The sequence below is a fragment of the Macaca thibetana genome, chromosome 7, assembly GCF_024542745.1.
Source record: "Macaca thibetana thibetana isolate TM-01 chromosome 7, ASM2454274v1, whole genome shotgun sequence".
Lineage (NCBI taxonomy): Eukaryota > Metazoa > Chordata > Mammalia > Primates > Cercopithecidae > Macaca > Macaca thibetana.
The window spans coordinates 88723644-88749222 of NC_065584.1; the positions used below are offsets into that span (position 1 = coordinate 88723644).

At 39.2% G+C, this 25579-nt stretch overlaps 2 protein-coding genes and 1 non-coding gene across 9 annotated transcripts in view; all 3 read left to right on the forward strand.

The window, feature by feature from the left end:
- TARS3 (threonyl-tRNA synthetase 3) overlaps positions 1-12634 on the forward strand; it is a 78272-nt gene extending 65638 nt beyond the window's left edge. For 3 of the 4 annotated variants that reach the window (XM_050800060.1, XM_050800059.1, XM_050800061.1), the window contains exons 16-19: positions 5801-5905; positions 9585-9657; positions 10407-10521; positions 11825-12634. In XM_050800060.1, the coding sequence (XP_050656017.1) occupies positions 5801-5905; positions 9585-9657; positions 10407-10521; positions 11825-11973 (442 nt within the window). In that variant the 3' untranslated portion in view covers positions 11974-12634. Of the gene's footprint in view, positions 1-5800; positions 5906-8417; positions 9224-9584; positions 9658-10406; positions 10522-11824 lie in introns of those variants that run through there. The other variant, XM_050800062.1, reaches the window with a different exon arrangement.
- Positions 12635-14166: 1532 nt separating this feature from the next.
- Positions 14167-24648, forward strand: TM2D3 (TM2 domain containing 3). 4 transcript variants are annotated; one of them, XM_050796228.1, is made up of 6 exons: positions 14180-14292; positions 14769-14846; positions 16382-16539; positions 19968-20142; positions 21733-21808; positions 23903-24648. In XM_050796228.1, the coding sequence occupies exons 1-6, from the start codon at positions 14202-14204 to the stop codon at positions 24066-24068; spliced, it is 744 nt and encodes a 247-aa protein (XP_050652185.1). In that variant the 5' UTR covers positions 14180-14201; the 3' UTR covers positions 24069-24648. The 4 variants fall into 4 exon arrangements, with proteins under 4 accessions (XP_050652187.1, XP_050652185.1, XP_050652188.1 ...); XM_050796231.1 differs by lacking the exon at positions 23903-24648 and adding an exon at positions 23788-23872 and having other exon boundaries at positions 14187-14292; XM_050796229.1 differs by lacking the exon at positions 23903-24648 and adding an exon at positions 21910-23768 and having other exon boundaries at positions 14187-14292.
- LOC126960211 (U6 spliceosomal RNA) lies at positions 18558-18664 on the forward strand. Its single transcript, XR_007727790.1, has one exon. It is a non-coding gene; the product is annotated as a U6 spliceosomal RNA (small nuclear RNA).
- Positions 24649-25579: the final 931 nt, after the last annotated feature.

Here is a 25579-nt window from a genome sequence, read left to right on the forward strand (position 1 = left end):
AAAAAAAAAACTGGGTGTGGTGGTGGGTGCCTATAATCCCAACTACTTGGGAGGCTGAGGCAGGGGAATCACGTGAATCCAGGAGGCAGAAGTTACAGTGAGCCAAGATCACGCCATTGCCCTCCAGCCTGGGCAACAAGAGTGAAACTCCCATCTCAAAAAAAAAAAAAAAAAAAAAAAAAAAAATCCATCTCCATAATATACAAGTGCAAAGTGAAGCAACAAGTGCTGATGTACACACTGCAACAAGTTATCCAGAAGATCTAGCTAAGACCAATGATGAAGATGACAACACTAAACAACAGATTTTCAATATATATGAAACAGCCTTCTATTAGAAGATACCCTCTAGGACTTTCATAGCTAAAGAGGAAAAGTCAATGACTGTCTTCAAAACTTCAAAGGATAGGCTCACCCTCTTATTAGGAGCTAATGCAGCTCATGACTTTAATTGAAGCCAATGCTCATTTACCATTCAGAAAATTTTAGAACCCTTAACAAATGATGCTAAATCTACTCTGCCTGTGTTCTAGAAATGGAACAACAAAACCTAGATGGCAGCACATCTGTTTACAGCATGGTTTACTGAATGTTTTAAACCCACTGTTGAGACCTACTGCTCAGGAAAAAAAAAAAAAAGATTTATTTCAAAAGATTACTGTTCATTGACAATGCACCTGGTCATCCAAGAGCTCTGATGGAGATGTACAAGGAGATTAATGTTTTTTCATGCCTGCTAACACAGCATTCATTCTGCAGCCCACGGATCAAGGCACAATTTTGACTTTCAAGTCTTGTTATTTAAAAAAATTAATTTTGGAAGGCATACTACATACTACATGTCATACACATTAACAACCTCATAAGCAATATTATAATTTTTGTTTTCAATCATAGTACGTTTTAAAGAGCTTAGGAGAACATTATATTTATCAAATATTTACCATATCTGTTGATCTTGTTTCATTCCTGATGTTCCAGGGTTCCCTCTAGTATCATTTCTCATATATCTGAAGATATAACAGAAAAAAAAGTTTATTTAAAGCAGATCAGTTGGAGATGAATTGCCTTATTTTATTTCATGTGAGAATGTCTTTATTTTGTTGTACTTTCAAAGAAAATAACCTTCTTCTTTGATTGTACAATTCTGGGTTGATAGTTACTTACTTTTAATATTTTAAAAATATTGTTTAAATATATATATTAAATTAGTAGTATGGCAAGAGGACACTTCTGAGGTTAATGCAAACTTTGAACACTCATGTTCTTTTTTTTTTTGAGATGGAGTCTTGCTCTATTGCCCAGGCTGGAGTGCAGTGGCACAATCTTGGCTCACTGAAACCTCCGACTCCTGGGTTCAAGCAATTCTTCTGCCTCACCCTCCTGAGTAACTGGGACTTCAAGCATGCACCACCATGCCTGGCTAAACTTTGTATTTTTAGTGGAGTCAGGGTTTCACCATGTTGGCTAGGCTGGTCTCGAACTCCTTAACTCCACCCACCTCAGCCTCCCAAAGTGCTGGGATTACAGGCGTGAGCCACTGCTCCTGGCCCAGAACACTCATCTTCTAATTTAAAAACAGAGACATCCATTTTTGTGTTAACCTTTGTTGCATCTCATTTCCAGAGTAGACATGAAATAAAATTTATGTAGTGAAAATATAGAACAATTTTGATGCCTACAATGAGATAAATATTAGAACATTACTGCTCCAATGATTTAGTGAGGATCTTGAAATAAATTCTGAAGTCTTCCAATGTTTACATTTATTGGAGGGGTTCCTGAGTTCTATCAAGTTGTTTTTTTAAGTCTTGTTCTCATCTTGTGCATAAATGTTAACATTTCCCAAAGTAAAAACTTAGCTTTCTTACTTTTACTTTTTATTAAATTTAATACAAAATATGACCGGAGTAGTTAAAAAATATTTTACATTATTTGCAGTAAGATGTCATTATCCCTGTTCAAAGAGCAAATTTTAAAACTTCAATCTGGGTGAAAGATTGGCTAGTTTTACAGAAAGATTTGCCACCTTAAACTCAAGCTGATTTTTCTATTTTTATGTAAATAACTGAGATTCTATCTTATTCTTCCAAGGTCATGTTTGTGAAATAAACATTACATGAGAGCTTTCCTGTCATCTACACTATATGTTGTTTACAGTGTTGAACAAATGTGAGTTCCTAAGTTGTAATGTGTCCTCGTATGGTCTATTCTATTTACATGTGTGCCACTACACACTGAAATGATAACGCTGTACAGTTCTAAATGGTAGCAGTTTCTGTAGGCTGTAGGCCAAAATATTTTTGATGAACTGCTTAGTTTGGAGATTTTATTTTTTAAGTTGTATATTTTCTTGCAAAGTAAAAACACAAAAAATATTGTTACACATCCTTCTGGCTTTTATGGTTTCTGATGAGAAATATGCAGTAATTTGAGTCACTTTTCCTTTATGTGTCACATGATTGTGATGTGTCTGACTGTGGACTTACTCAAGTTTATGTTGTGGAGGTTTGAACTTCTTGGATCTGTAAGTTATTGGTTTGTGAAAGTTGGATAGTTTTCAGCCATTGTTTTTCCATATTTCTTTTCTGCTATGTCTCTTCTTCTGGGACTCAGGTGACCTGAATATTAGACCTTTTGGTATTTTTCCAGTTTTCTGAGGCTGTTTATGCTTCCTTCGGTCTTTCATTGTATATCTTTCAGATTGGATACATTCTATTTACTTATCTTCAAATTCACCAACTCTTTATCATCTCTGTTGCTACTGAATCCATCTAATGACTCTTTAAAACTTTCTGTCATTGTAGTTTTCAATTCTACAATGTCTGTTGCTCATATTTTATATTTCTTGCTGAGACTTTAAGTCTTTTCAGTCACTCCAGGTGTGTTTAGGTTATACAGTTATAATGGCTGTTTCTAGCCTTTGGTAATTCCATCATTTGTGTTTTCTTGTGCTGGACTGTTGTTTGTCTTTTCTTCTCACAAATTGAGAATTTTCCAATGATTCATATGCTAAGTAATTTAGGATTATATCCTGAACATTTTGAATATTATGAGATGCTGTGTCTTCTTTAAATCCTAAGGAGGTTGTCTTGTTTTGGCAGTGAATCTGCCTGGTTAGGTTCAGGTGGAAATTTCCAACCCACTTTTGTGGGCTGTGGTTCGGTGTCAGTTCAGTTATCGAAGCCTTTATAGTGATATTCAGATCTGTTCCATGTGTTCGCCACCCAGTGGCCAAGTCCCATAGGTCACACCATGTGCCAAAATGGAAAAGCTTCTGGGATTTGACCCCTAACTTTCTGCTGATTGGTACAGTGGAGTTAGTAGGACTCTGAAAAGTCTAATCTCTCCCTTTTGGAGGAACAAGGGTCACAACTATTAGTAAGAAGTCAAACCTTCAGGATCAGTCCTACAACAAAATTCTTTAGGGCCATCAGAATGCAAGTGAAACTCCTCATTTAAGGAGGATGTGGAGGAGAAACAAATCAGCCCAGCCAGCCATCATAGGTGTTGTGTGGCAAATGGTGAGTAGGCAAGCAAAAGTGAAAGCAGTGGATTGCAGATCAGGTAAGAAACGATGACAGTTGGAGCCAGGTGGCATAGAGATGAACAAAGTAGGGGTACTGGGAGTGTATTTTGGAGGAAGAACTGATGTGATTTGCTCAGGCTTATGTATAAGAGGAGAGAGAAGCATCAAGGTCATCACCATAATTGAGTAAGGGTTTTTCCCTGAAAAAGCAGGGATGGATGAGAGTGTGCTGTTGTCATTCATTACATTCAGCATGCAGAAAGGCGTCAGATAAAAGTTAACATTCATTCCTGTGAAATGAACAAAAATTTCCTTATCATGATAAAGAGCCTTTATCAGAAAACAGCAATAACATCTCAGCACAGTTGGAAAGAAGATGAATATGACTACTATTTGTATTGTTACTCAAAATTATTCTGGGATTACAAATACATGAAAGAGATAAAAAGAGATAAAAAAGAGATAAAATTATTTGTAGATGTTAAAATATAGAGAAATCCAACAGAATCAAATGGAGAAAATGGGGACTAATAATAAAGGAAGGTAGAAATGCAAAAATCAATTTGGCTTTATAATATTAGCAATAATCTGCTAGGAAATGCAATGGGAAAAAACATTTCAGAAGCAACAGCAACAACAAAATAGAAAATATGAATAAACTTAACAATAAATATAAATATAGTCATGCATCCCCATAAATATAGTCATGACAGGGATATGTTTTGAGAAATGTGTCGTTGTGTGAACATCACAGAGTGTACTTACACAAACGTAGATGATAATAGGGCACTACACACTTAAGCTATATGGGATAGCCTATTGCTCCTAGCTACAAACCTTTACAGAATGTTACTGTACTGAATGCTGTAGGTGCTTGTAACACAAATCACTAGATGATAAGAATTTTTCAGCTTCTTTGTGGTCTCATAGGACCACCATCATATATGCAGTCCATTGTTGACCAAAATGTCATTAGGCAACACATGACTATAGATGTTATTTATAAGCATACACTATAAAATTTTCTCAAATACCATAAAAAAGTTATTTAAATGAAGATTCATACCACACTTTGGAATGAGAAGAATCAACATTTGCGAAGTTATTCTCTTCAAATTTATCTATTAATCTAATATAATTGTAAGCAAATCCACTGGGGTTATTTTGGGGGAATTTGGCATTCATTGCAACGTTTATCTGATAGCATAGATGTGTAATCGTAGTTTATGTCACTATTTGCTCTTCTTAAGTCTAGACATGATTAAAAGAGATGATGGGACAGAAATTTTGGATACCCAGGCTCTGTGAAAGGATCAGCTTGCTTCTCTTTCTTCCCCACACAAAATCAACATGATGTAATATTCAGGAATATTTCATACTGGTTTCAATTTGTGGGATTAATTTCTTCATATACCTGCATAGAAATGGACTCAAGCCGCCCACCCCTACCCCAAAGCTTCCTGTAGGGTCTAGACAGGGTTTTGCCTGCAGTTATTTTACAATGGCTCTTAGCAGAAATGGCTGGCAGTGATGATATCCAGTTATAACTCATTTGAAGTAGGTTTAATGAATGGGTTTCTCTGTTTTTATTTGTTTGTTTTACTTTATTATTTATTTGTTAAATTTGTTTTATTTATTTTAGTAGTAGCTATCTGGTATAAGTTTTAGATAAAAATTTGTCACAAGAACTTTGTAAGTGTCACATGTTACATTTGTTGCAATAATGTGAAATTTATCTTTCTGAGAAACTTGTGCAGAAATCTTGAAGTGGCTAACTTCATTACAACTAAGTCATCATTTGCTTTTTTCATTTTTTTTTTCCTAAGGGGGAGAGGGAATAATTAAATGTAAGGTATACCTCACGAGGGTTTCAGGGAATTTGACCAGTGGACTTCAAGAACACATATCAGGAACATTTTAAAAATGAAGATTATAATGTGGGAGATAGTGGCAAGAATGGGGTTGCATTTAGATCAGATGAGATTGACTGGGAGTTGACATTTTGTGAAGCTGAGAGAGGGTATGTGGAAGTTCATTATACTGTTCTCTCTACTTTTGTATATGTTTCAGTGTTCTCTAATTAAAGTTTTTAAAATAAAAGAAAAAAGATTAGGAAACAAAGCAATGAGAAAACAAGACAGTCACAGAACAAATAAGGTTAATGGAGAGATAACTGATATCACTAATCTAAATCTATTCTCAAAATATAAGGCTAGAAGATAGTTATTGACTCTTAGGAAAAGACTTAAATGTATAATTTTCATTTTTTAGTAAGGATGGGGATGATAAGAAGAGACCTGTGATCATTCATCGAGCCATTTTGGGATCAGTGGAAAGAATGATAGCCATTCTTTCAGAAAACTATGGGGGAAAATGGTAAGTGATATGGAAAAAAAAAGCTATATGTCTATTCTTTTTAATTTTTATTAATTTACTTATTTTTCCTTTTTAAAAATATTTCTATTCTTAAAACATCATGTGTAAAAGATAAAAGTAGTAACAAAAGAAAGGGCATTTCCTTCCTTACAATTAGCAAGTATCCAAACAGCAAATAAAGAATTCTTATTCCATTTGCCAGATCAGAAAACAAAAACTAAGGGAGAGTGGCATAAAAATGTACCATTTACCTTTTGCGGGACTCGGTAGAATTAAAGTTATCTTTTTACCTATTTCAAGCCCTTCAGAGATCTAGTTGCTGTCTTGAAAACATGTGACCCACACTCCTAGGTACCACCTCTTGCCCTCCAGCCATCCTTCCTTCAACCCATATTGTTTGCCTTTGGGGTTCCCTACAGCCACTGAGAAGAAAAACATGTAAACCTGATTCATAAATGGCACAAACTCAAAGAGGATGACTTAGCAGCACAGCCCAATTAGGATGACAGTGGGGAAAGGAAGTGTCCTAAAGTGCAAAATTTTGAGTAGTGCATCTTGTTGTCCTTTTTGCCTGGAAGGAAGAATGGCCGGAGGTATGGAGCTACATGGATGCATGGGCTTTAGTTACTGCTTTGGCCACAAGGTCAAAGATCTAGAAGTAATTAGACTGAAAAATAAATTACATAGATTTGGGAAGCAGAAATGTGGATGATCACTCAGAATGGGCCAACAGAGGTGGTATTGCCATCAAAAGGCCCCCACTGTTGAGGAATTTTTCAATATTCTAATACAAGAGGACCCATTCGGTTAAAATCAGCTTATTTTTTTTCCCTAGTTGTTGCTTAGTGGCTCATGGGCAAAGTGGCCACTGGTGGATATGCAAGGGCTCAACAATATGGACTTTGCCTCACTAAGTTCCATCTGGCTACATCTCTTCTGAGGATTCTGGTTGCCATCAGTAGTGATCACAGTTGTGATCCCCCAGGATGATACCATAACCTGGGGGAACAGCCAGTGGTCTTGTAGCAGGTTGATTACATTGAATCCCTTTCGTCATGTAAGGACCAATGCCTCGTTCTCACTGAAGAGAGACCCTCTGTGGATTTTGCTTTGCTCTTCTTTGCTGCCATGCTTCTGCCAGTGGCACCAAATATGTACTTATGTGCTGCCAGCAACACAACAGTGCTTCTGACTATGAAAGAGATTTTATAGCAAATAAGTAAAGCATTGCACTGACATTATGGGATTCACTACTGTCACCATGCACTCAGAAGCAAGTAGCTTTACTAGCAGTTATGGCACCAGCTGGCAGACAACATCTTGTGATGATGCATCCTAGTATGTGGAAATGCTGCAAACCGGTAACCACCTGTGAAATTTCTACCTCCCATTCCATTTTTAGAAATTGGCTGAGCATCTGCTCATGCAATTTAGTTCTCTTTTCAGAAACTACTGCCCCCACTGCTACTATTGCTGGGCTCAGTCCCTGCAGCTCCCATTGTGGACACTGGGCACTGGATGATACTGCTAGGGTCACTGCAACCAGTTCCTCCAAAAGCTCCATGTCTCTGCATCACCCTTCCTTGCCAGAATGGATTCCATGTGGTGCCTCCTTCTCCACTCTGTCTTAAGTCAGAGTGCCATGTTTATACATTAGCAGAACCTAGATCACACCCATGCATACTAGCATTCATGCCCAGCGAGGCTGGGGAAGCAAATTTTTGAGCAGGAAACATAAGGTGGGAAGTGTCCCAAACAAAGTGTCTTTCAAAAGTCCTGGGTAGCTGGAGAGTCTGTGTATATTCCTGATATTTTGTGATCAAAGAGAAATACACTTAGGTATCATAGAGTTTCTAATCTATTGAAGTTACAGTTAACCCAAAAGTATGGACATGAATCTGTGTGCCACCTGAGTATGAGTTAACATGTTTATATTTCTTTCCAGTTGGTTTTAAACAGTTTACCATAGGTGAGAGATGATGGTGTCTTGCATTAGAATGGTGCAGTGAAAGTGGTTTAAAAAAAAAAAAAGAGAGAACTAGTGAAATAGGAGATGGAGAGGGAGACAGGAGGTGGTTGGGGCCAGTGCACTGAGCATGCCTTCCTTTGTCGCAGAGACTGAGGTATAATCCCTGCACTTCATACATCCAGACTTCAGACAGCAGTCAGGCTTGTGGGGAAATCTCTCCAGGAGCCAAAAGTAAAGATGGCTAAAATGTGGGTCCTTTAGGGAAGTAGGGCTGAGGATGGGGTAAGGACAGAGCTCAAAAGAAATCATGTACTTTCTATTATATAACCTGTATTTCTGTGTTTTGCCATTTATCATGTATTATTTTGTGTTTATAATTTGAGAATAAATATATAAATATGCACATTCATAAAGTGCTATCTGAAATAGTCCTCTTTGCATATCCTTTCACCTTCAGACTAAATACTCACTATGACAGGGAAAAGGCAAACATGCCCCACAGCAGACATTGCTTATACTTACCCTGCCATCTTTTTTTTTTAGAAAAAATAATCGTGGGTTCACACATCATTGTAAGAAGTTATACAGAGGCCAGACGTGGTGGCTCACACCTGTAATCCCAACACTTTGGGAGGCTGAGGTGGGTGGATCACCTGAGGTTAGGAGTTCGAGACCAGCCTGGCCAACATGGTGAAACCCCATCTCTACTGAAAATACAAAAATTAGCTGGGTGTGGTGGCAATGGCTGTAATCCCATTTACTTAGGAGGCTAAGCCAGGAGAATCACTTGAACTCAGGAGGCGAAGGTTGCAGTGAGCCGAGATCGCACCACTGCACTCTAGCCTGGGTGAGCAAGACTCCATCTCAAAAAAAAAAAAAAAGTTATACAGAGAGGTTCAGCACACTCTTTACCCAGTTTTCCCCAATGGTAACATCTTGCAAAACTAGATACAGTATCACAACCAAGAAGTAGACATTGAGACTATCCACCAACCTTGTTCAGATTTCACCAGCCTCACATGCACTCATTTGTGTGAATGTGTATTTAGCTGTGTCACATGGACAGATGGTGTAATACCACCAGTCAAGGCACAGGACAGTTCCATCACTTGTAAGGCTCCCTCCTGCTCCCCTTTTTTCCCCACACTCAAACCATCCCACCCCTGTCCTCTTATCTGACAACACATGAACGTGTTCTCTAGCTCCATCATTTTGTCATATAAAGAATATTACATAAATGAATTTATACAGTACACAAACTTTTGAAGTAGGCTTCTTTTCACTCAGTGGAATTCCCTTGAAAGCAATCCATGTTGTTTTGAGATAAATTAGTTGGTTCCTTTTTTTTTTTTTTTGCTGATTAAAGCTGCTGTGGACATTAGTGTGCAGTATCGTGTGTGAACATATGCTTTCATTTCTCTGGGACAAGCGCCCAGGAGTGCAGTTGCTGGGGCATACAGTAAGTGCATGATCAGCCCTTTGGGCTGTCTGCCAGCTCATTCTACCTACACTTGTGCTATCAAAATTCCAAAATTATCCTTCTGTTTACTTTGCTGCCTTCAAACTTTAATATAATTTGGTTTTCTTCCATGCTGCTCTACTGAAACTGCCCTCTTGTGAAGTCTTTAAAAGAATCTTTGGTTATTTGAAAATCATGTAATAAGTAACCATTATTATACTTTGAAAATACATATGTTATGTATTTTTCAGGCCTTTCTGGCTATCTCCTCGTCAGGTAATGGTCATCCCTGTGGGGCCAACTTGTGAAAAATATGCACTTCAGGTAAAATCAGAGATGTTTAAAGTACATAATAATCTTGCATGTATTCTGTGTAGGTCATCAATTTGGAATGTCCTTCATGCTTTAAAATATTGCAGAACTGACACATTAACTTAAACCATGTTTTCAGCAGTTGGTGGTAACACATGAATCATGTCTCTGCAGCTGTATCAGAACTATTTCATTTCTTAATGTTTTTGAGAAATTAGTATTTTAAAACATATGTATTCATGTCTACATGGCTCTATTAGGGAAGAATGTTATCTGTTGCTGTATCACAAGTGACCCCAAAACTTAGCAGCTTTAAACAATAAACATTTATTATCTCACAGTTCCTATGAGTCAGGGTCTGGGAACAGCTCAGCTGGTGGATTCTGGCACAGAGCATCTCCTGTGGCTGCAGTCAGGCTGTTGGCCAGGGCTGCAGGCCTCAGAGCTCACTCACAGTTGGTGGATACAGCTCCTCACCAGCGGGGCTTCTTCACAAGTGGCCTGAATGTCCTCACAGCATGGTGGCTGGTTTCCTCCAGAGCGAGTGATCTCAGAGAGATGGGAGCTGCAGGTTTTTATAAACTAGTCTCAGAAATGATGTGCCAACACTTCCGCACTTATTTATGGTCACAGAGACCCTCTCTGGTATAGTGAGCAGGGAACTATACAAGGGTGTGAATACCAAGAGTGGGGAACAACAGGGGTCTTTTTGGAGGCTAGGGACCATAATGTAACAATAAAGGTGTTTCATTTTCTTCTAGGTATCCAGTGAATTTTTTGAAGAAGGATTTATGGCTGACGTTGACTTAGATCATAATTGTACACTAAATAAGAAAATACGAAATGCACAGCTGGCTCAGTATAATTTTATTTTGGGTAATTTAAGTTTGTATATATTTTTCCAAATGCTTTTTTTTTTCACTTCAATTCCAAAAGACCAAATAAATATGGTTCAACTACTTAATACTTATACAAAAAGAAGAGTCCATAGTGTTCCTGGCTTAGCTGTTCCTAGGTATTCTTTATTGTTTGCTGGAAGAAGAGTTATAAAGTTTCACCTGAATCCTCTGGGATAGTTTTACTAGCAATAGTTAGTATTGCAAGCCAACAATGAAAACAACTGTGAAAATGATCCCATCAGTAGAATTATATACTTTATATTTCAGCCTCACAGGCCTGTAATATTTTCCCTCACTTTTCTGGCTTATTAGGAAAGTTTAAACTAATGGAAAGAAAAGATCCCAAATTTAAAATGATCCAAAGGAAAAGATTTAGATGAAAAGTAAAATGTCCTTTTAGCACATGACTAATTCGATGCAGAATCTAAAATTTAGGCTTTAAAAATGATTCCAAAATTAAGAGAAACTAACACTGATATAACTGCAGGCATAGTATTGCTATTTCCTGTAAGTTGAGAGTCTGTAGAAGGCAAAATAAATATGCATAGTGTTGTTCTATTGACAGCGTTTCATTGATAATGTTTGACATCATAGTAGGTATTGTGGTGTTTAAATCAGGCTTCTTATGGTGGCAGAAATCTCAAGTTGGTTTAGACAAAGACAGCATTTATTGGAAGGGTCTTGGAGTATCCCATGACATGAAAGGTAGAATTAAATAGCCAAACCACTAGAAGAGCAATCAGGAGCCCAACCCTCACCAGGACTATTTCTTCCCATTTCTGGTTCCTGTCTCGCTCTGGTTCTTTATGCTTCTCTTGAATATCTACTTTGTTCTGCTTATCTGCAGACCGGTTTCCTCCTTCTGTATGGCAAGAAGCATGGCTGTAGATTCCTGCTTCATCTCACAATATGGGTCACTAGAGAGAACAAACTTTTTACCCACATTCCAGAAAATTCTGGCTGACTCGCATGGGTCTGGTGTCCACCTCTTGGCTCATCAGGTATGCCAGGTGGAGTCAGTGACTCTGTAAGAGCTCCCTGCTCTCATTTGCACCCTAGGACCACAATAGCTGTTCTCTCAAGTGGACAATAGAGAGATGGGATCAGAAGTCATTCCTTCCCTCAAGAAACTTAACTATCAGAGGATGAACCTAATGCTCATTAGATGATATTTATTAATAACGAATAAAAACTTGATAAAAACTTGTCATGGGACTGCTGACTTAACGTTTGGCAAATTGCTGATTTAAAATACATTTCTTTACCTTTCTTTTCTGCAGTGGTTGGAGAAAAGGAAAAGATAAATAATGCTGTAAACGTGCGAACAAGAGACAACAAAATTCATGGAGAGATTTTAGTAACTTCTGCCATTGTTAAACTGAAGAATCTCAAGAAGTCACGGACACTCATTGCTGAGGAGGACTTTTGAAGTCCTTCCCTGATATTTGCTTCTGTGTAACTTTGTTTTGACCCTTAAAAATGTATTTTTCTTAACATATTAGTACTTCTAAGACTTTGGAGCCTTTGATGGGGGTTCATTCACAAGCTCAGCTGAGAAAGGAGACAATGAATGTGTAGCTGACGTGTACCAAGTTTAATTCACTGATGTCCATAAGGGACAATCAGAGGGCACGTGTGGGAAATTTTCCAGCAATCAATGCCTTGAGAAATTTAAATGGGGAAATATTATTCATTGAAAAAGTGAAACAAAACACTAGGAAATGATTATGAAATGTTAGGGCTAAGATTTGTGATTTTCAAAAGGTGGGCTTCAAATAAAAGTCTGCAGAGTTTTTTTTTTAACATGAGGGAAAATCTTACTTTCTAGTATGTCTCAGGTATTTTTATGACTGTTTTACTAAAATTCACACTGAAACTTTATCTTCAAATTGGAATCATTACTTAATTTTAACTAACCAACAACCACAAAAGCAGCAGCTACTACTAAATATTGGATTACTGACAAAGGAATTCAGTTTTGTGGAATCTGGTGTTTGCACTATAGGTTAAGAGTTGCCATTTAAATGTTTCTAATTCATAATTAGGTTTTGTTCAGCTTTAGAAAAAAATAAATTCCCGAATGAATTGCATCAGTGTTTCCAGTATTTCAGCTGTGGGCTTCTACTACAATTAAGCTGCTCACCTAGAGTTAAATTACTTTTGATGGGATGACATTCCATGGATTTATATACTGAAATGGATTTCAGATTTTACAGAGGTATGCTTTACTTGCTCAGAACTGAATTAAAATGGCATTATGTCAACAGAGAATTCAGCTACCAAACAAGAAGTATTGTTTAGTTTGCAATATGCTGTGAAATTCAAAAGAAATGTAAGAAATTATCTCTTTTCAATATACTGATCATCTAGTTAACTTCCTGAGGGATGTGAACAGTGAAACAGTTGGCAAACAAAACAATATATATCAGACTTGTGTAGTATAACGTGCAGATTGTGATACGATTGTTTTAGGTGCAGATTGTGTGATAAATGGTTTTTTTACAATTTTTTTTTCTTTTTTTTTGAGACAAGGTCTCGCTCTGTCGCCCAGCTTGAGTGCAGTGGCGCAATCTCAGCCTCCCGGGTTCAGGCGATTCTCCTGCCTCAGTCTCCCAAACAGCTGGGACCACAGGCACGTGCCACCAGACTTTCACCCTGTTAACCAGGATGGTTTTGATCTCCTGACCTCGTGATCCGCCTGCCTGGGCCTTCCAAAGTGCTGGGATTACAGGCGTGAGCCGCCGCGCCCAGCCGTGATACGATTTTTAAAACTAACATTCAGGGCTTATGTGCAGGCACTTTTCCATGTATTTTTTTAAAAATCATTCAGCAAACATGCACGTGAGGGGGTGGTAGTCAGAAGACCCCGGAATAAATGATCCTGCAGCACGTGGGTGGGAGGAGAGCACATGTCACCAGCACGTTCCTTCCAGGTGTGCTGTGATAGAAACTGGCAAGGGTCTCCATGAGCTGGGGCCTGAGTGCGGCTACCCAGACGGCCAACCTTCCCCAGGCAGGGCTGTGCTCTGGACCCTCCCCTCAATTCCCAGCGCCTCGGGCCATCCTGCTTCTCCAGGTCTGAGATGAACTTTCTGGAAGTGCTGCGTATCTTCAAAGGGCCGGCCAGAAGTGAAAGCCGCGGCAGGCCTGAGCGCTGGAAGGGAGGGGTCCCTCAGGCCCCCGTCGTCCCGGGGCCGCTTCCCCGACTGTAAATAAGTCTTTAGAATGAAACGCCAAGCGATACTGTCTTCAGAACCTTCGCACAAGATCCAGCACTCGACATCTGACCATACGCTGGAGCGGCCTGCCTCCCACATTTGTTAACCGGTCTCCTGCAGTGGAAGGAGGGGTGAAGGCCTCTTCCAAGGGCGTGAGGGGCGCGTGGAAACGGAGCAACCTCCCAGGCTCCCATACTCCTCGGGGACCTCCCGGAGGGCGCAACCCGAAGAAAACCCGCGATCAGCGCGGGGTCAGCGAAAGCGCAGACGCCAGCCGTACGGAGCTGCATCGCGCCTGCGTCCAGTTCACGCTCCAGCTCCCAGGGGCGCCCGCCCCGCCCCGCCCCGCCCCGCCCCGCCCGCCTGCTTCCACGCATCAGCCCGCGCGCAGCCTAGCAGGGCCCGCCCCTAGGCCCGGAAGTGCGCACGCGCTGGCAAGATGGCCGGTGGGGTGCGCCCGCTGCGGGGCCTCCGCGCCCTGTGTCGCGTGCTGCTCTTCCTCTCGCAGTTCTGCATTCTATCGGGCGGTGGTGAGTCAAAAGCTGGGTTCAGCGCCGGTGGGGCTGAGTGGCAGCAGGGCCCTGGGAGCTGCGAGGAGGCCGGACCCAAGGGCAGAGGCTGACGCGGGGAGGAGGCCGAGTGCCGGGCTCCGGGCGGCATGTCGCTGCATCTGGACTCCGGCGCCCTGGCCGCTCGGCCCGAGGCCGTCCCTCCGCTCCGGCGACACCGAGCCGCCCATCGCGGCTGCGGGGGCCCTAGAACGGAGATGGAGCGCTTGGGGGCTCGGCCGGGAAGGTGGAACTGGAGCGCGATGCCATCCTTCGGTCTCTGGTGTCCACCCCGTTGACGTTTCGTCCCTGAGCTTTGTGTTTTCTGGCTGCCAAGCCGTGAGGTTTTCATGAGCAGCTTATTGACCTGGTGTAGACCCGCCGTGTTAACCACACAAAACAAGGTTTTCTTGTCCCGGGATAACATGTTTCTCTAATTGTACGATCCTTAAATTTAGAGCAATCGCAGGCGCTGGCTCAGTCAATAAAGGATCCGGGCCCAACACGCACATTCACAGTAGTTCCCAGGGCAGCAGGTACTAGACATTTTCTATTCTGGTAAATATGTGTATTTATATCTAGTAGTTTCTCTTTGTTTTTGATAAAAATTTCCTTTAGTATACGAAGTCACTTTCCATTTTTGAATATTTTATTGTATTTTAGATGGTGTGAATTAAGGGCAGATACACAGCCATTTTCAGTGGATAGTCTTGGTATTTGGATACCTTTTGACGTTTCTGCCTCATCTCTTTTTCCAATCCCGCGCTCATTTGTTTCCTTATTTCTGTTATTTTTCCACTTCATCCATCAAAATAACCTTCAGTCAGTGCTTCTTTCCCTTCAGCAGGTTTCCTCTACTTCTAGAACCCTGTTCCTGATGTTGGATATTAAAGGATCCCCCAGGACTGTGTGAAATGGAAGGATTACAGAGGGACTGATGGAGTCTTGAAATCTAGATCTGGTTTTGCTACTGGGATCTTGAACAAATTATTTATCCCCTTTGGACCTTGGTCCTCACCGTTAAAGCGATGGGGTTGGTCTAACGGCCTAAAGTCATTTCTGCTTTGTGATTCTAAGTGTCCACCTTCCAGCCACATAGTCATGGGATCAAAGAAAAAAGTATTTTGTAGAATTGTTCACTTAATACAGTGAGTAAAGTAGGACCAGTTTTAAACAAGCATTAGTTGTTTTGCTAGGTGGAGGCTTTGAGTCTAATTTCATCACTTTAGAGTCACATTACTTCAGTGAATTGAAACTGGCAGAGGTATTTTACGGATTCTTATTTGGGTGTAAAAAACAGCAGTGCACTTAAATTTTAAACTCAAATTACTTTTTAGAGAAAGCACAAGAGTTCTTAACTCTTGCAGGCTTTTGAAAGCCCTTCTTTTCAGGAATACTTGAAATTTTGATCCTCTCAGTTGGTAAAAATATATTGCACACTGATGAGGTTGGTTGGAAATAAGTTGCAGCTCACTGAAGATGTCATTAAAATAGAGAACTATTTTGAACTTTGGTAGCATAAAACTGTAAATATTATATTAGCAAATGTGGCTTATCGAAGTACCCTTGTGAAATAATGACATTTTCAAGTTGATGCCCTGAGGATGTCAGTGGCTTCATTTCTAAATTAGTGAATTCAGATGAAAAGAACATTGGATTGGAAATGAAGAGATTTGGGTTCTAGTTCCAGTTTTGCCACAGACTTCCTCTAAGATTTTGCACAAACCCTACTGTTTTAGTTTTTCAACTTACAAAATGATAGTCTTTTTTTAAGCCCTTAATGTATACCCAGAATTTTCTATGCATTATTTGTATATGAGCACCTTTAGTTTTCACGGCCACTTGAGAGGCAGGAATGATGTTTTGCAAGTGTGGTGCTCACCAGGTCACACAGCTGTCTGTTGGCAGAATTCTGCTTTAATTGCAGGTGTCTGTGACTCCAGTGCCATGCTTCTCTCATTCCAGCGCAGTGTCTACTTGCTAATGATCATGTCTCTTAACCTTAGAAGATGGTTCTCTGTTATTCGAATCAGTGTTATAGAAGAATAAGCTTCTCTCTTGCCTCTCACAGAAAGTACTGAAATCCCACCTTATGTGATGAAGTGTCCAAGCAATGGTTTGTGTAGCAGACTTCCTGCAGACTGTATAGACTGCACAACAAATTTCTCCTGTATCTATGGGAAGCCTGTCACTTTTGACTGTGCAGTGAAACCATCTGTTACCTGTGTTGTAAGTACTGCAGCTTACTTATTCTAAATAAAATCACTGTAAACTTCAAGTTAGAAGAACAATTCAGACTTGACCATTGGGAAGAAATTCTGAATAATTGTTACATTCTTTTATGATTGCCCTGTTGAGTATGTAAGTAGAAATAAATTTAAAAACCCAATAGACCCTTCCATATCAGCTCACTACTGTTGTAGTTATAATGATAACTGTCAAGCCAGTTGATGTCTGCTGGAAATGCGCTTGACAGAAATGTTGCTTTGTAGGACTGGAGAAGATCTCAGTCTACTAGCATATCTGAAGCAAGTCTAATTCGTTCCGATGGATTCTGTGTTCTCAGTAGTGACAGCTAGTGTACAGAGGAGGTGGCAATGTCTTTCTGCCATAGATGAGCTTTTGAAGGGCCACTGTTCGTCTGTGGTGAGAAGATGGATTCAGTAAATGCCAGAATGCCTGGTAGCTCTCTTGAACAAAATTAAGTGGAACACCTGTCTTATCCAGAATAAATTCCAGATAGTCCAAAGATGTAATGTGAAAAATGAAACCGTGAAGTACCACAGAAAACACGAGATAGTTGTTGTTATAATCCCCAAATGGAGAATATTTTTCTAAGTATGAAATAAAGTTTAGAAGCCATAAAAGAAAGAATTGATACATTTGACTACTAAAAATTGGAGATTTCTGCATGACCTAAAGAAAAAAGCATGAAGGCAAAAGACGTGGCAAACTAGGAAAAAGTGTTTGTAGCATATGTGACAAATAATACACTAATATCAGTAATATATAAACACTTCCTAAAAACCTACATGGAAAAGATGACAGTCTTGTAGAAAAACAGTGTTAGGACATGAGCAGATGGTTCATAGGAAAGAAAATACAAATAGATTTATAACATGAAAAACGTGTAAGTTTTCTTATAAGTAAATACAAATAATACATTTTTAACCCTCAGATTGGCAATTTCTTTTTAATTTGATTAACTCTGAGTTTATGAGAGTATAAGGGTCAGATACTCATATCTTATTAATAGGTAATCAAATTGATCAGCCTCTTGCAGGTGATTTGCCGTATCTGTTAAACTTATACACACACATAATCATTGACCTCGCAGTTCTACATCTAGGAATTTATGTTATAGATATTATATATGGATGCAAATAAGTATGCTTATTTTTTAGCTGTATTGCTCATTAAAGCAAAAGATTCAAAAGAAGTGAAATGTCTAAGAACTGCTTAATTTATGGTACACATGCAATAGAATAAAACACATTGTAGCCATTAAAAAGAACTAGACAGCTCTAGAGATAATGTACTGATTTACATACAAAATCAAGTGAAAGTATTGGGGAACGTTAAATGTTGATGACATGAATGTGTCTGTGTGTAGAATAAGCTCTCTCTGGAAGTACAGAGGGCACTTGGCCTGGGGAGGGCAGTGGCTCCCAGAGGCCAGGCCACACAAGGCCGGCTCACTTCTCACTGTCCTGTTGTGTCTTGAAATGTGTACCATGTACATGTGTCACCTACTTTTTTAAAAACCATTTTAAAAAACGTGTTTTAAGCACATCACTGAAAATAGGCAGATGTAAACATATTTTTACAGATCCAACTGTTTGCCTAAATCAAGTGATGCCTTACCCATATTTGAATGTTTTCCATAAAAAGTGGTTTTTGCATTGATAAGAAAATTTTTTTTTTTTTTTTTTTTTTTTTTTTTTTTTTTTGAGATGGAGTCTTGCTCTGTCACCCAGGCTGGAGTGCAGTGGCCGGATCTCAGCTCACTGCAAGCTCCGCCTCCCGGGTTTACGCCATTCTCCTGCCTCAGCCTCCCGAGTAGCTGGGACTACAGGCGCCCGCCACCTCGCCCGGCGATTTTTTTGTATTTTTTAGTAGAGACGGGGTTTCACCGTGTTAGCCGGGATCGTCTCTCGATCTCCTGACCTCGTGATCCGCCCGTCTCGGCCTCCCAAAGTGCTGGGATTATAGGCTTGAGCCACCGCGCCCGGCCAAGAAAATTAATAGTACTTGCTTCATCAGTGCATATGCCAAAGTTGGAACCATACAGATAAAATTAGGATGGCTCTTGTGCAAAAACGACATGCAAATTTGTGAAATGTTAAAAAAATAACAAATATGGGCCGGGCATGGTGGCTAACGCCTATAATCCCAGCACTTTGGCAGTCCGCGGCAGGTGAATCACCTGAGGTCAGGAGGTTGAGACCAGCCTGGCCAACATGGTGAAACCCCATCTCTACTAAAAATACAAAAATTAGCTGGGCGTGGTGATGTGCGTCTCTAATCCCAGCTACTCAGGAGGCTGAGGCAGGAGACTCACTTGAACCTGGGAGGCGGAGCTGGCAGTGAGCTGGGATTGCACCACTGCACTCCAGCCTGGGCACCAGAGCGAGACTCCATCTCAAAAAAAGAAAAAAATAATAATGTGTGTGTGTATGTGTATATATATGCATGCATATATATATATGATGCTTCCAGAGATGATTGACCACATAAAAATGATTTTGAAAAATATGCATTGCAATGTACTGTCAGGTAGAGTAAAAAGACTACAAAGTGCTTTCAGTATAATTCCATTTTAGTAAATTTATAAATATACACATAGAAGAAACGTAAAGAAGAGTAAAAGTGGTTAGCTCTGAACACCTATAGGTTTTTGTCTATAATCTTCAAATATGTAACATACAAAGAACATGGTACTTTTATAAGCAGAATACAAAATAATGGCTTTTGAAATTGGAATGAAAAAAATCTCTGGCCACCAGTGAACACTCACTCACCCTTCACACATCATGTGGTGCTTCTGAGTTGGGCTGCCTCTGGATTAAACATGCCACATGCCCTGGTGGTACGAGCAGCTGTAATAACCCTGAGTTGCCAGGCTGTGCAAAGTAGGAGATGTTAGGGAAGGTTGGCAACTCGGAAGCAAGGCGGTGTGTTAACCATTACAGAAGCATCAGGCTGGAGTTGAGGAACCTGGATTCCACTCCTCACTTGAAGCTCAGTGACCTTCAGCAAATGCATTCATCAGTTCCTTCCAGCCATCCATGATTGCAACTTTCTAAAATAAATTTTCCCTTTGTCTGCATTATAAAAGTACACATGTTTACTATGAAAAATTTAGCTAAGCAAAAGTTACGAAATTTATCACCCTGAAATAACCTTTGCTATTTTGATGTGAATTTATCTAGTTTTTTCCCCCTTAGGTACATATATTTGGGTGTGTATTTTTATGATTATGGGGTCACATCATATACATTTGTTTTGCATACATATTGTTTTGGTAACTTTTTCTGGTACTTTAGGTCCTAAATGCAGGCGTTTTAGGAATTTTGTGCCATGTGACTGTAGTCTTACTGACATCTTAACAGACTACACCATTGTGATTGATGAGTTTTGTGTCATTTGCTACATAGGATCAAGACTTCAAATCCCAAAAGAACTTCATCATTAACATGACTTGCAGATTTTGCTGGCAGCTTCCTGAAACAGATTACGAGTGTACCAATTCCACCAGCTGCATGACGGTGTCCTGTCCTCGGCAGCGCTACCCTGCCAACTGCACGGTGCGGGACCACGTCCACTGCTTGGGTAAGTCAGAGTTCAAGGGCATTTGTCAACAAAGTATTTTTCTCGAAGTTGATTGAAGGGACTTTAACCAGAAATTTGAGAGTTAAATTACTTAATTAGAAACATTTATCCGCAGCTTTTTAGATGTGCCAAGCATCATCAATAAACTCAACATACTAAAGTAAAGCATCCAGAAAACTGCAGTTCTCTTTTTAAATGTAATATTTGATAAAATAAGAAAAATATGTGAAGTATAAAGCATAATACACAATAATTGACTTTTACCCAAAATAACAGTGAAAATGGCACCAATACCATCGCAGCTACCTGAGTGCTTGCCTTCACCTGGTTGCTCTACTGCTTCTTCCAAAGTAACCATCCTTTTGAATTTTTTCTTATTTCACTTCCTTTTAAATTTTTTCTATAGTTTTATTGTATATATGTAATAAAATAATAGTACCATATAATATTCAATAATGCATGTTTTAGAACTGTATAAAATGATTTCAGGCTCTGTGCCGTTCTGGGACTTGATTATTTCCTGTCAACATTATGGCTCTATGATTCATCCATATGACTTCTTTCTTTATTTTACGTCTGTGTAATAATCTATTTTAAGATTGTATCACAGTTTATTCTCCAATATATTTGGTTGTGTGCTGTTTTTTGCTGTTGTGACTCTTAAAATTTCTTTGCCTGTCTCCTGATGGCACATGTGCAAGAGCTTCTTTAGCATGTACTTTCCAGTGTGCGTTACTCTTTAAATGGCTGTATTAACTTACATTCCCACCCGTGCTATGTAACTATTCCTAATGATCCCTATTCTCTCCAAGAATTGTTATTAAATTTGGTCTTAAAGTTGTCTAGACTTCTTTTATATTTTGGATATTACCTGTGCTGTCCCTGAAACCCTCTCCCAGATTTTGATTTTTTTTTTTACATTATTGTATATTTTCATAAACAAAACTTTAAAAATATAATTACTTTAAGTTATTAGAGTTAGTCTTTTTTTGTTGTGGTTTTAAGAAATCTTTTTCTACCCCAGGTTTATAAAGACAATTTGCTACATTTTCTTTTGAAAGTTATAAGTTTAACATTTCACATTTAGGTTTAGAGTCCCCCTGGAATTGGTCCTGGTAGATGGTGTGAGGTAGATTCAACTTTAATTGTCCCCCCACATGGATGGCCACTTGTCTCAACTCTTCCCTGTTCATCCCTGTGTTACCTCTGTCATACATGAAGTGTCTGTATGTTTCTGGTTCTAGACTTTCTCTTCTTTTCTTATTGGGTGATTTTTATGCCTCAGGACCACACTGTCTTATATCCTCGTAACTTCCCCGTAAGTCTTGATATGTGGTTGAGCATTTCATGTTCTTCACGTTGTAATCCTAACTTAGCTAATTTAAATATTACATATGTACAGATAGATGGTAAGGGCTTTGTACTCTTCACTTCAACATGTATTACTGTAAAGAGAGTTGACTTTTCACATTTTAAATTTTGAGGCCATTTGTTATAATTAAGTCTTTCTGAGAGTATTTTTATACCCTGTATTTTTCTTTCTTTCTTTCTTTCTTTCTTTTTTTTTTTTTTTTTTTTTTTTTTTTTAAGGTAACCGTACTTTTCCCAAAATGCTATATTGCAATTGGACTGGAGGCTATAAGTGGTCTACTGCTCTGGCTCTAAGGTAAGCTTTGTTACTAGTAAGTTTAAAAGGCCATTTAGATTTCTTTGGGTTTGGTGGAATCTTCCAGACATTGAGCTCAGTCCACTTAATTCTTCTCTCAGATCCTACCACATGTGTTGGATTCTAGGAAACTGCTGGAAGAGTTTAGGTGATCAGACCAGTAGCCCCGTGGAGCTGACTGGCAGGCATGTTAGCTTTTCTCCCAAGGTACCTGCACATTGAGTTTCCCATTCTTAATGTACCATGAATCAGTAAAATGCTGGGGACTATCTAAAATAGGCAGTTTTATGATGTGTATCTTTAATTTCAAATAACTTATTATAGAAAGTAATACATGCTGAACACTGAAAACTGGAAAAATGAAAATGACAAAAACATTAAAAATTACCACCATCTGAGATAATTATAGGCTTATATTGCTTACATAGAAATGTGTTGTTTGTTAAACTTCTTAACAGTACTTTAAGAAATTGTAGCAATTCTTCCCACCAAAGGGAAGAGCAGGTGAGACCCTGGTTAACTGATTAGTGAAAAGGTTATGCTGCCTACAGTTGAAGTTTTGAGTTCGTGCCTGAGACCCTGAGGCCTGCAGCATCACAGCCATAGAGCAGGATTTCTCAGCCTCATCACTGCTGACATTTTGGGCTGAATGATTTTTTGTCTTGGGGCTGTCCTGTGCATAGTAGGATGTTTAGCAGCATCACTGGCCTCTACCTACTACTTGTCAGTAGCAAACCCCCCATCCCCTGCAGTTGTGACAGTGTGTCTCCAGATGTTGCCACGTGTCCCCTAGGGGACAAAATTGCCCCTTGCTGAGAACCACTGCATTAGAATTTGGGCTGAGGAAAGAAGAATCTTGCCTGGCAGGAAACGCATAACTGAAAAGTAAAAGAGGACACCAGGGTAGAAAATGAGATTCACAAAAATAAGATAGGCCGGGTGCAATGACTCACACCTGTAATCCCAGCACTTTGGGAGGCCGAGGCGGGCAGATTGCTTGAGGTCAGGAGTTCGAGACCAGCCTGGCCAACGTGGCGAAAGCCCGTCTCTACCAAAAATACAAAAGCCGCCATCGTGGTGCATGTCTGTGGTTCCAGCTGCGTGGTAGGCTGAAATGGGAAGATCACTTGAGCAGGGAGGCTACAGTGAGCTGGCATTGCACCACTGCACTCCAACCTCAGAGCGAGATTCTGTCTCAAAAAAAAAGATTAGTAACCATTGCTGACAATGGTTCAAATTAACAACTGGCTTTTTAAAAAATAAATAAATGTTTGAAACTTGGAATAATTTTAATTTACAGGAAAGTTGCAAAGATAGTAGAGTTCTTATATATCCCTAATCTGGTTTCCCTACATTGTTAACCTCTTACAGTACTATATTATAACAAATTTTCAACAATTAAAACTTCTCAGCACTCAACATGGTTTCTTTTAAAATCTTCACTGTAATGAGATGATGCCCAAGGTTTGCTTCAGGGTACTCTGAAGGGGAAAGGGGAGAGTTTTGATGAAACACGGCTGGCCAAGTGTTGATTATTGGAGCTGAGTCATGAGTACTGTTCTCTTTACTTTTTATTGTTATATATGTTTAGAAATTTTCCATAATAAATATTGTTTCAGTATTATTAGATTTTAGAATTTAAAAGATCCTTAGAAGTCACCTCTTCCTAACGTTAAGATTTTAGAGATGAATGAAAAAATAGACTGAAAACATGGACAACTTGATCCAGGTCATCCAGGTGGTGGTGGGCTCCTCCCGACTCTAGCCCTGACCCCATGTTGGTGCACTTCGTGTTAGACTGGGTCTTTGCTTTGTTTTGACTAAAAAGCAATGAGATTGATCACTTAGAGAGAGAGAAAACATTAGTTTTTTAGTACATCTAAAAATTATATGTTTACTTTTGACATTTAAACAGTCTTCCTGCCCATAATTGTTTGGTGGTGTGAATTTGTGAAATAGTCACTTGTGTTCCAATTAAGGGCTGTGATCATTGGAAGTCCTTTCTCAAATCTGACGTAACGCAGCGATTAAACCATAACTGGCCGCAGTTGGGGTGGACGGGTCTCATGGAATCCTGTCTGTTTGCCATCGCAGCATCACCCTCGGTGGGTTTGGAGCAGACCGTTTCTACCTGGGCCAGTGGCGAGAAGGCCTCGGCAAGCTCTTCAGCTTCGGTGGTCTGGGAATATGGACGCTGATAGACGTCCTGCTAATTGGAGTTGGCTACGTTGGACCAGCAGATGGCTCTTTGTACATTTAGTTGTGGTATGTGCTTCAGAAAGGAGCAGTGCTTAGAAAAAGCCCTTTTGTCCATAGGAATTGATGTGGTGTGAGTGATATTCTATGTTTTTAATGTACAGCATCTGTACTTTGTTTGCCTTCATAAAGGTAAAATAAAGAAGTGAAACACTGAACTGTGCTAATCTGGAATTTGTTTTTATTTGCCTGAAATATATTTTTTTCTGTGAAAAAATTAAAACGTACTTAAGCCAAGAGAATGACTTCTACAGTGATTGAAAATCCATTTAATTCCTATGACTTTTGTTTTGTATTGCTCAAGTCAAACTACATCACTTGTATCTCCAGCTCAAATGTAATCTGCCTTGCAAAGCCTTTAAGCTATGATTGCAGGAAGTGGAAAGTGTTTTTATTGTTAGCTAATTGAAGTTGTTTGGCTCAACTTCAGTCTTGTGTAAGATTTGCAGTGTAAGTATGCAGTCTGGTCTGTATATATGAAAATTTGAATTAAACTGCAGAATGTTTAGTTATGGTTTAAATTTTCTTAGGAGTATGTAAAAGGTAAGAGTACTGAAAAATTAATAAAATTGCAAGTTAAGAAATATTGTGGGCCTGATTTTCTATATTAAGTATAATCTGGAATAATCATTACAACTTACTTTTATTGTTAAGAATAACATTTTTATTTTTCAGGGCATTACTCCATTCTAACAGAGTCATAGTTGGCTGGTTTATTGACACAGTGGAAATATGTAAATGTTTTTGAGTATAGATCTGTTATATACCCTTTATTGGGGGAAAAACCCAGTTATTCAAAAAGATTTTTATTCAAGTTTGCTTTTGAAACATTTAAAAACTTTTAACATTTTTTCTTTCAAATATGGATATCTGAGTTACTGCTTTTTAAACACTTGTATGTATTAGCCAGAAGACTGTTAACCACATATCATATCTAGAAGCTATAAAATATCTGCATATTTCATTCACCAGATGATTTTTTTGATTTCAGTTTACCTGAAAGGTGAATTAAATCACTTGAGTGATCACTTGCTGTTCTTATGAAGCACAGCCCTTTGCTTAGTTGAGTGACAGTTCCATCTCTGATCACTAGGTGGCGCATCTCCATTACATTTGCTTCCTGAACTCTATTTCCAGAAACGGCCACTCTTAAATTGTTTTTTTGTTTGTTTGGTTGGTTTTTTTTTGTTTTACGAGAAACTTGTCACAGAGCATGAGCAGTGCTTCAGGATGGAAGTAAGCTGGTTTATGTAGACCTTTCTTTCTGAGAGCAAATACACACTTTTTTGTATCCGTGAAACTGTTGATTGAGCAGGTGTTTCTTTAGATGAGGGTCTCTTCTTCAAGAAGCAGCCCCTTTCCTAACTGTAATAAAAATGTCCCCTGAGTCTCCTTACATAGCTCTGTGTAGAAGAGAATCTAATACTTCCCTGTTGAGCAACCATGCAAGGTGGAGCCAGGGAGTCAGTGGGAAGTTAGTAGGAAGTATGCATTGCCATTGGTGGAAATAGGTAA

Coding starts and splice junctions, on each gene's coding strand:
- TM2D3 (XM_050796228.1), top strand. CDS start 14,202: ATGGCCGGTGGGGTGCGCCCGCTGCGGGGCCTCCGCGCCCTGTGTCGC. Junction 14,293..14,768: donor CTGCATTCTATCGGGCGGTG/GTGAGTCAAAAG, acceptor CCTTAAATTTAG/AGCAATCGCAGGCGCTGGCT. Junction 20,143..21,732: donor GGACCACGTCCACTGCTTGG/GTAAGTCAGAGT, acceptor TTTTTTTTTAAG/GTAACCGTACTTTTCCCAAA.